This window comes from Callithrix jacchus, chromosome 20 (assembly GCF_049354715.1).
Source record: "Callithrix jacchus isolate 240 chromosome 20, calJac240_pri, whole genome shotgun sequence".
Taxonomy (NCBI): domain Eukaryota; kingdom Metazoa; phylum Chordata; class Mammalia; order Primates; family Cebidae; genus Callithrix; species Callithrix jacchus.
In genome coordinates this window covers 32,591,877-32,600,876 of record NC_133521.1, presented here as the reverse complement: position 1 = coordinate 32,600,876, position 9,000 = coordinate 32,591,877, and the positions used below count along the sequence as shown (strand labels likewise).

At 56.6% G+C, this 9,000-nt stretch overlaps 1 protein-coding gene across 2 annotated transcripts; it reads left to right on the top strand.

Moving 5' to 3' along the window:
• The first annotated feature begins 4,162 nt into the window (after window positions 1-4,162).
• On the top strand, window positions 4,163-8,651 carry LOC100401959 (chymotrypsinogen B2). Of its 2 annotated transcripts, XM_035281919.3 has the most exons (7): window positions 4,163-4,234; window positions 6,538-6,641; window positions 6,741-6,820; window positions 6,914-6,992; window positions 7,227-7,407; window positions 7,844-7,977; window positions 8,425-8,651. In XM_035281919.3, exons 1-7 carry the CDS (start codon window positions 4,183-4,185, stop codon window positions 8,584-8,586), a joined length of 792 nt encoding a protein of 263 aa, XP_035137810.1. In that variant the 5' UTR covers window positions 4,163-4,182; the 3' UTR covers window positions 8,587-8,651. The 2 variants fall into 2 exon arrangements, with proteins under 2 accessions (XP_035137810.1, XP_078213889.1); XM_078357763.1 differs by lacking the exon at window positions 7,844-7,977.
• Window positions 8,652-9,000: the final 349 nt, after the last annotated feature.

Sequence of the window (9,000 nt, the reverse complement as noted above, 5' to 3'; positions counted from 1 at the left end):
AGCTGTGTGGGGAGGGCCTCGTGGAAGGGGCTGTGGTCTCTGCAGAGGAAGCAGCCAGAGAAGCAAATGCTGGACTCTTCCCTCCTCATACCCTCTCCAGGGTTGCTCCTGAGACCTGTTGTGCAGCCTCACCCCTGAGGGTCAGTCTCCTGGAAGACAGAACATGGAGAAGGGAGGGGGCAGGACCTGAGCAGGGAGCACATCACTTACGGTGCTTTTTGGTGACCAGCCTGGGTGTTGCTGGTCACTATGTTTAGTGAGGCCCCGTCTCTACAAAAAATTTAAAAGTTAGCTGAGTGTGGTGGCTCATAGCTGTAATCCCAGCTGCTCGGGAGGCTGAGATGGGGGGATCGCTTGAGGATTGCTTGAGGCCAGGGGTTCTCAAGCAGCGTGGGCAACATAGTGAGGACCCATCTCTACAATAAATAAGAAAATGAGCCGGGTGTGGTGGCGTGTACCTGTGGTCCCAGCTACTGGGGAGGCTGGGGAGGCTGAGGTGAGAGGATCACTTGGGCCCAGGAGTTTGAGGCTGCAGGGGACAGTAATTGCATCACTGCACTGCAGCCTGGGCAACAGAGCTGGAACAAACCTGTCTCAAAAAACAACAAAAATATGCTTTTTGGCTGGGCATGGTGGCTCACGCCTGTAATCCCAGCCCTTTGGGAGGCTGAGACAGGCAGATCATGAGATCTGGTGATTGAGACCATCCTGGCCAACATGGTGAAATCCCATCTCTACTAAAAAACTGTATAAAAATTAGCCAGGCGTGGTGGTGCACACCTGTAATCCCATCTACTCGGGAGGCTGAGGCAGGAGAATCTCTTGAACCCAGAGAGGCGGAGGTTGCAGTGAGCCAAGATTGTACCCCTGCACTCCAGCCTGGTGACAGAGCAAGACTCGGTCTCAAAAATATACATATATGCTTTTTGTCATGAACTGCATGGCTGATAATGCCTAGGTAATAGGAATTGGCTTTTCTCCTGTGCGCAGAGACGTGGAGGCCAGCAGCTGTGCGCCTGTGCTCTGCCGCTCAGTGGTGTTGCAGTTCTGGGTTCTGGTCCCTGACTTTCTTCTCCTGGTTTTGAGATGGCAGCCAAAGCTCCAAGCACCACATCCTGGGGATAGGGGAGGTGACCAAGCACAGCGGGGAGGGACTAGGCTCTCCCCTCCCTCTCTCCCTCACCAGGCTCGTGTTCATCAGAGCTCTCCCCCTGGACCTGGGGTGGGTGTCCCTCCCTGTGAATCCTCCCTGTGGACCAGAAGGGGGACATGGCTGTGGACAGGCACCAGTGGCTGTCACTCTGTGAGAGAAATGTCATGCTGCCCCAGGGAGGGCTCACCTCGTGGTCTGGCTGGAAGCGGAGAGGGCTGGAGATGAACGGAAGGGCTGCAAGTGAGGAGACAGAAACACATAGATGCTCTCCAGTCGCCTCGGCCTCCCTATAGACCAGGCAGGTCCTCCATTCCAGCCCACATGCCCGGACTCAAGTCTGGGATGTCCTTAGCTGTTACTCTGGGCCAGAAGAGTCAGTGACTTCGGGCTGCTGCTGTTTTCTGCTCTGCAAAAATCTCTGAAGCAAGGGAAATACACATGACTTGGGTACCTGCTTGGAATGAGTGACAGAAAACGCCCCAGCAAATGTTAATATTTCAAGAAATCACCCTGATCTAAAACTTCATGAATTCCTTAGGCTCAGAGCTGACCCTCCTGGGTGGTAACACAGGCTGGTAACAAATCACAAAGCTTCAATAAGTTAGGAAACAGCTGCCAGCCCTCTATGTCCCCCGATATGTGGCAGCCTCAGCCTTCTGCTGGGATGGGAAGTCAGAGGTCCCTGCAGACTCTGGTGCAGAAGCAGGTCCCAGTGAGCAGGACGGGGTCACTGATCTTGCTAAAGCATCATGGTTGGCTGGACGCAGTGGCTCACGCCTATAATCCCACCACTTTGGGAGGCTGAGGCAGATGGATCAGTTGAGGTCAGGAGTTCGAGATCACCCTGGCCAACATGGCCAAACCCCGTCTCTACTAAAAATACAAAAATTAGCCGGTTGTAGTGGCGCTCACCTACAATCTCAGCTGCTTGGGTGGCTGAGGCAGGAGAATCACTTGAACCTAGGAGGTGGAGGTTGCAGTGAGCTGGGGTCGAGCCATTGCACTCCAGCGTGGATGACAGAGCAAGACTGTCTCAAAAAAAAAAAAAAAAAAGCAACATGGTTGATGTGAACTGCTTTCTTTTGAAGTCTTGTCGCTGGGTACAGTGGCTCACACCTGAAATCCCAGAACTTTAGGAGGCTGAGGCCGGTGGATCACGAGGTCTGGTGTTCAAGACCAGCACCGGCCTGACCAACATGGTGAAACCCCGTCTCTACTAAAAATACAAAATTAGCTGGGTGTGGTGGCACATGCCTGTAATTACAGCTACTCAGGGGCTGAGGCAGGAGAATGGCTCGAACCCGGGAGACAGAGGTTGCAGTGAGCCGAGATCGTGTCACTGCACTCCAGCCTGGGCCACAAGAGCGAGACGCTGTCTCAGAAGTTTTGTCTTTAGTTTACAAGTTCAGTTTTGCTTTATAGTTGTGTGTTCTCCAGCAGGGGAGGGACTGGGGAGGGGATATTCTAAATGCCAAGGTGGTGTGGCCCGCCGACCACAGAGCCCAAGACCTTCAATGGAAATGCCATCCACCCACTGCGTCTTCCTTTCAACCCCCACTGTCGGAAACTGCAGTGCAGCCTGTCCCTGTCCAGCCTTGCCCCGGTGGCTGTGGTCACTGCGTTACATGCTCACCTGTGTCATGTGTGTCTGTCACGAGCATCTCAGGCCCATGAGGGCAGGAATGCTGTGGGCCCTGTCCCCTGAATACCAGCCCACAGGTGCTGAGGACCCCTGGGCCTCCACTTCCTGCCCCCCGCCACTGGCTTGTTGCCCACACTTCTTTTCTCCTTGTTTTGTGACAATGAAAAAAGTTTTTCTATTTCCTCAAAAACGTTTGTTTTCAGACAGGCACGGTGGCTCACACCTGTAATTTCAGCACTTTGGGAGGCCAAGGCCAGTGGATCACCTGAGGCCAGGAGTTCGAGACCAGCCTGGCCAATGTGGTGAAACTCCATCTCTACTAAAAATATAAAAATCAGCCAGGCCTGGTGGTGCACCTGTAATCCCAGCTACTTGGGAGGCTGAGGTGGGAGAATTGCTTGAACCTGGGAGGTGGAGGCTGCAGTGAGCTGAGATTGCGCCACTGCACTAGGCAACAGAGCTAGACCCTGTCTCAAAAAATAATAATAATAAAAGAAAACAATTAGCTGGGCGTGGTGGCACGTGCCTGTAATCCCAGCTACTTGGGAGGCTGAGGCAGGAGGATCGCTTAAACCCTGAAGGCAGAGGTTGCAGGGAGCTGAGATCACACCACTGCATTGCAGCCTGGGCGACAGAGTGACACTCCATCTTAAAGTTTTCTTCGTCATTTTACGGTGTGGAATCAAAGTTCCACTTTATAAGAAACTGAAGCTTTATGAAATGATGAGTTTGCTATATCATGAGTCATTGCAGAAAAAGTGAATTCCGTCGGGCGCTGCAGCAGGTGTGGGACACCTGTCAGCAGCTTTATCCACCCATTGTGGCCACCAGCGGGTGGTTCCTTGTCACCCAGACCCTTGCCACACTCAGAAATGCCTTGGCTTCACTGGTGACGTGCAGCGACACTCTGAAGAGTCCAGGATGCCACACGCCCTTTGCTTCTAGGACAGTGCTATTGTGGACACACCCTTCACGGAGAGCCTGCGGCCACACTGAGTTCTTACGGGCTGCTTCCATGAGAACCGCTGCGGCCTCCTGGCGATCACCTGCTGGGCCTCCTTGAGCCCTGGGGTGGGACTGCCTCCACTTCCTCACTGGGAACAGAAGAGTCTGGTGCTGGCTCCTGGCAGGGCTGCCAGAACTCACAGCTGGCTCTGTGGGGCCACGTCCCCAAGGCTGATGGGTGATGTCAGGGCAGCTGCCCATTTCCCAGGGGCTGGGGTGTCCTGGCAGAGAGCCAGGCGGGGCTCTGCCTCCACTATCACTCAAGGTCCTTGGGTGACAGGGAGGGTGGGCTCAGGCCTCCCTGGCTGGGCGGGGCTGGGGCTCCTGGGGAGGTAAAAGGGGCCCCTCGGCTGGCGGACCCCACACCTCCTGAGGTAGGGCCATGGCTTTCCTCTCGCTCCTGTCCTGCTTCGCCCTTGCGGGGGCCGCCTTTGGTGAGTGCTGGGGCCTGAGGGGTTCTGTCCTGAGGGAGCCCTGGGCCTCGAGGAGAGTCGGGGGATCTGAGTCCCCTGCTCTGTCCCCTGCAGCCTCATCCCCAGCACAGGCAAGCTGAGGTCACAGGGAACAGAGGGTCCTTCTAGGGCTTCCCAAACCTGCACGACGTGCTTCAGGAGTGGGAAGGACCTTGCTGGCACCTGCCGCGGTCTGAGCCTCCAGAAGTGGCTGGCCAGGTGGGTGGGTAATGCTGTGCACAGGGTAAGGTGTGGCCCCAGGAGACCTCCCAAGGCCTCCGCTTTTATGTGCCGGATGCTTGCTAAGCATTTTCTTTTTCTTTTTTATTTTTTTGAGTTGGAGTATCACTCTTGTTGCCTAGGCTGGAGTGCAGTGGCACAATCTCGGCCTCCCAGGTTCAAGGGATCTTCCTGCCTCAGCATCCTGAGTAGGTGGGACTACAGGCACCCCATCATACAGGCTAATTTTTGTATTTTTAGTAGAGATGAGGTTTCACCATGTTGGCTGGGCTGGTCTTGAAATCCTGACCTCAGGTGATCCACCTGCCTCGGCCTCCCAAAGTGCTGGGATTATAGGCATGAGCCACTGTGCCCAGCACATTTTCTATTTTTTAAAAGAGAAATAGTAGGCCGGGCATGGTGGTTTATGCCTGTGGGAGCACAGCTGAGGTGGGCAAATCACCTGAGGTCGGGAGTTCAAGACCAGCCTGACCAACGTGGAGAAACCCCGTCTCTATTAAAGATAAAAAATTAGCTGGGTGTGGTGGCACATTCCCGTAATCCCAGCTACTCTGGAGGCTGAGGCAGGAGAATCACTTGAACCCAGGAGGCAGAGGTTGCAGTGAGCTGAGATCATGCCACTGCACTCCAGCCTGGGCAACAAGATCAAAACCGTGTCTCAAAAAAAAAAAAAAAAGAGAAATAGTAAAAGAAAATATAGAAAATAGCATGACATCTTTCTATCTACTGTTGGAATTCAGCAAATCTTTTTGCAGATTTGCTTCAGATATTTCTTTCTAGACCAGATGCCACTCAGGCTTCCCTTTCCGCCTCCTTCCCTCTCTGGAACGTGAGTCTTCTGAGCTTGCTGTGAGTCATTGCAATGTGGTCGTATACAAATGTGCTACATATTTATACATCTATACATAAGGATTTAAACACTTTACACCAACAGTGTTCTTTTTTTGGGGGGGGACAAGCTCTCACTCTGTCGCCCAGGCCGGAGTGCAGTGGTGTGATCTCAGCTCACTGCAGCCTCAGACACATGGGCTCGAGTGAACCTCCCATCACAGCCTCCCAAGTAGCTGGGGCTACAGGCATGCCCCTGGCTAAGTTAAAAAAAAATTTTTTTTTTGGTAGAGGTGGAGTCTTACTATTATTATTATTATTATTTTGAGACAGAGTCTCACTGTGTCGCCCAGGCTGCAGTGCAGTGGTGCGATCTCAGCTCACTGCAACTTCCACCTCCTGGTTCAAGCAACTGGCCACAGTCCAGTTTTATTAAGTAATTAAGAAACCAAGACTGGGCGTGGGGGCTCATGCCTGTAATCCCAGCATGTTGAGAGGCCAAGACAAGAGGATGGCTTCAGCCCAGGAGTTTGAGGCTGCAGTGATCCCTGATTGCACCACTGCACTCCAGCCAGGGTGACAGAGCAAGACCCTATCTCCAAAAAACACGAAACCAAAACTTTACACAATGAATGTTTCCTGAAATGGTGGACCATCACAGACATACAGAAGTCAACCTGCCCACCGGCGTCCACACTGCCCTTTCACTCTGGTCTGCAGCGTTAGAGCCCTGGGGCCCGGGTAGACTTCGGGTTATCAGACTTTCTTCCCACTTCCCTTCTCCCCACCAGTCTAAGAGAGGCACGCTGGCCAGGGGAACTCACGTGCTTCCGCTGCCCATTTTACAGCTGGGGACACTAAGGCCCGAGTGCTGCCCTGCCTGGTTTAGGGTCACATGGCAAGGAAAGGGTGGCCTCGAGGCGGAGCCCAGGCAGTCTTACGGCCTGGCCTGTTTTCTGCTTCTCTAGGCTGGACGGGCCCCAGGTGGAGGCAACCATGACCGTCTGCATCCTGGACGCAGACCAGCCAGCAGGCAGGGTGTTGAGGGACATTTGAGCCTAGAGCCTGGGGGGGCCAGGGAAGGGGAGGCGGTATGTGCCAGGGAGGTCCTGAGCTGGTCTCCATGGATGGTGGCAGAAGCGGGAGTTCTGCATGTAGGTAGGTGAGGCCCAGCTTGGCTCAGGGCCTTAGCCCTTCTCCACCCACTCCCACCCCAGGCTGCGGGGTCCCTGCCATCCACCCAGTGCTCAGCGGCCTGTCCAGGATTGTCAATGGGGAGGACGCTGTCCCAGGTTCCTGGCCCTGGCAGGTGTCCCTGCAGGTAAGCGGGGGTTCTGCAAGGCAGGGGGCACCCTGGGTGGCGGCCAGGCTGGGGGGTGCCGCAGGTGGGAGTTGCCGAGCCTCCCCATTTTCCTCCCAGGACAAAACCGGCTTCCACTTCTGCGGCGGCTCCCTCATCAGTGAGGACTGGGTGGTCACTGCTGCCCACTGTGGGGTCAGGTGAGGGCCGGCAGCCTCCAGCTCTGCTTCCAGCCCCGGTGGGGGTGGGGGGAGCAGGGCATGTTCTCTTCTCACCCGCTACACTCTGTCCAGCACCTCCGACGTGGTCGTGGCTGGAGAGTTTGACCAGGGCTCTGATGAGGAGAACATCCAGGTCCTGAAGATCGCCAAGGTACCCAGGCCCCAAAGAGCAGAGGGCAGGGACAGTGGGCACGAGGAGGGGGAACCCTTCGGCTGCTTCAGGGACAGGTGCCCAGGGGGGCAGGGCCAGCCTCGAGGCTCCCATTCCAGCCCTGGGGATGGACTGCTCCCGAACGGCCTCCAGGGAAGGAGTCTGTGTCCTGGAAGCCTGCAGGTCCCGCCTCCTCCCGGGGCCTCACCCCGGCTCTCTGGCCCCTACCCTCAGGTCTTCAAGAACCCCAAGTTCAGCTTCCTGACCGTGCGCAACGACATCACCCTGCTGAAGCTGGCCACACCCGCCCGCTTCTCCCAGACGGTGTCTGCCGTGTGCCTGCCCAGTGCCGACGACGACTTCCCCGCAGGGACCCTGTGCGCCACCACTGGCTGGGGCAAGACCAAGTACAACGGTGAGGGCTGAGGGGCTGCCTTGGGGTCAGGGGCCACCTCGGGGACCCGGGCTGTGTTGCCGTGGAGTCCCCGCTGTGACCATTTGACTCTAAATTCCAATTCGCTCCTGTCTGTTCTTCATTGAAAATCTTTGAATTTAAAATCCCCCAAATGCAAATAAAACCCAGGCCGGATCATGAGGAGCCTCTGCGGGGGGCTTCTGAGAGGCAGACGGCCGTGTGAGCCCTGCTCTGGCTGACCTGCCTGGAGTCAGAGCTTGGGGCTCCCACCTGGGCAGAGCCAGCGCCCCCTCGTCCCACAGGTGCTTCTCAGGCTCCAGGGGCTGTGCCCACGGTCATGGCAATGGTGCGGGGGAGGGCAGGCATGTCGGCCCCAGGTCTCTCCCTCCTGGCTGGGCTGGGTGGGCCCAGGGGCCCTGACCCTTCTGTCCTGCAGCCAACAAAACCCCTGACAAGCTGCAGCAGGCGGCCCTGCCCCTCGTGTCCAACGCCGACTGCAAGAAGTTCTGGGGCAGCAAGATCACCGACGTGATGATCTGCGCCGGGGCCAGTGGCGTCTCCTCCTGCATGGTGAGGCGGGCCCTGCCCAGACTCTGCCAGGCCAGGGGGCTGCAGGGGAGGCCTGGGCTTTCCACCCCTCTCTGCCCTCATCTAAGCCCACTCCTTCCTGGGGCCTGCTGAGGGTCCAGACTCAGGTTCACAGCTGCCCTTGAGGGCTCCTTTAGGCCAGGCAGGTGGGGCTGACCCTGAGGACTTCCTTGCAGCCCTCTGAGCTGGAGGTTTGGACAGACAGATGGTGCCCCGGCTTAGAGAGGGAAGCCACCTGGTGCAGCTCCCTCCAGGAGTGCATGGCAGAGCAGAGGCTGCCACATGAACCCAGACCTCAAGACCCCAGCGCCCCCCCATCCCAAAGCGTGGCATTTCTCTGCACCTCTCCCTGGACTCCACCAGGTCAGGGTCCCCTAGGCCCTGGCACCCCTTTCAGGTCTTGAGATAGTTCCTATCTCCTTTCTACAGGGCGACTCTGGCGGCCCCCTGGTCTGCCAGAAGGATGGAGCCTGGACCCTGGTGGGCATTGTGTCCTGGGGCAGCGGCACCTGCTCCACTACCACGCCTGCCGTGTACGCCCGAGTCACCAAGCTCCTGCCCTGGGTGCAGGAGATCCTGGCCGCCAACTGAGCCCGAGACTTCTACTCCCTCTGCCCCAAGATTTCCCATTAAATTCATCTGTTTAGAAGCACTGACTGCATTGCCTGTGTCTTTCTGTGTGGCCCAGGGGAGGCAGGGTGGAAATTGTCCTTGTCACCCACAAAGGGGTGGCACTCCTGTTCCCTTTCCAGGCTGCAGTTCATCCTGTCAACCAGCCTTCTCAGGAAGCTGAGGTCTTATCTCCTCCCTGCTCAGGGTTCCACTCCGGGCTTAGAATTTAGGCCCTACCTGCTGAAGCCAGCTTGACCCATGGAGTTTTCTGGAAGGCAGCAGTCCTTGGCCAGGCTCTGCAGTCCATAGGCCCTGGAGTTGTCACTGGGACCAATGCTGACCTGCACACTCCAGGTGTCTTTCTCTGCCTGTAGTCCCCCATGCCACCCCTGC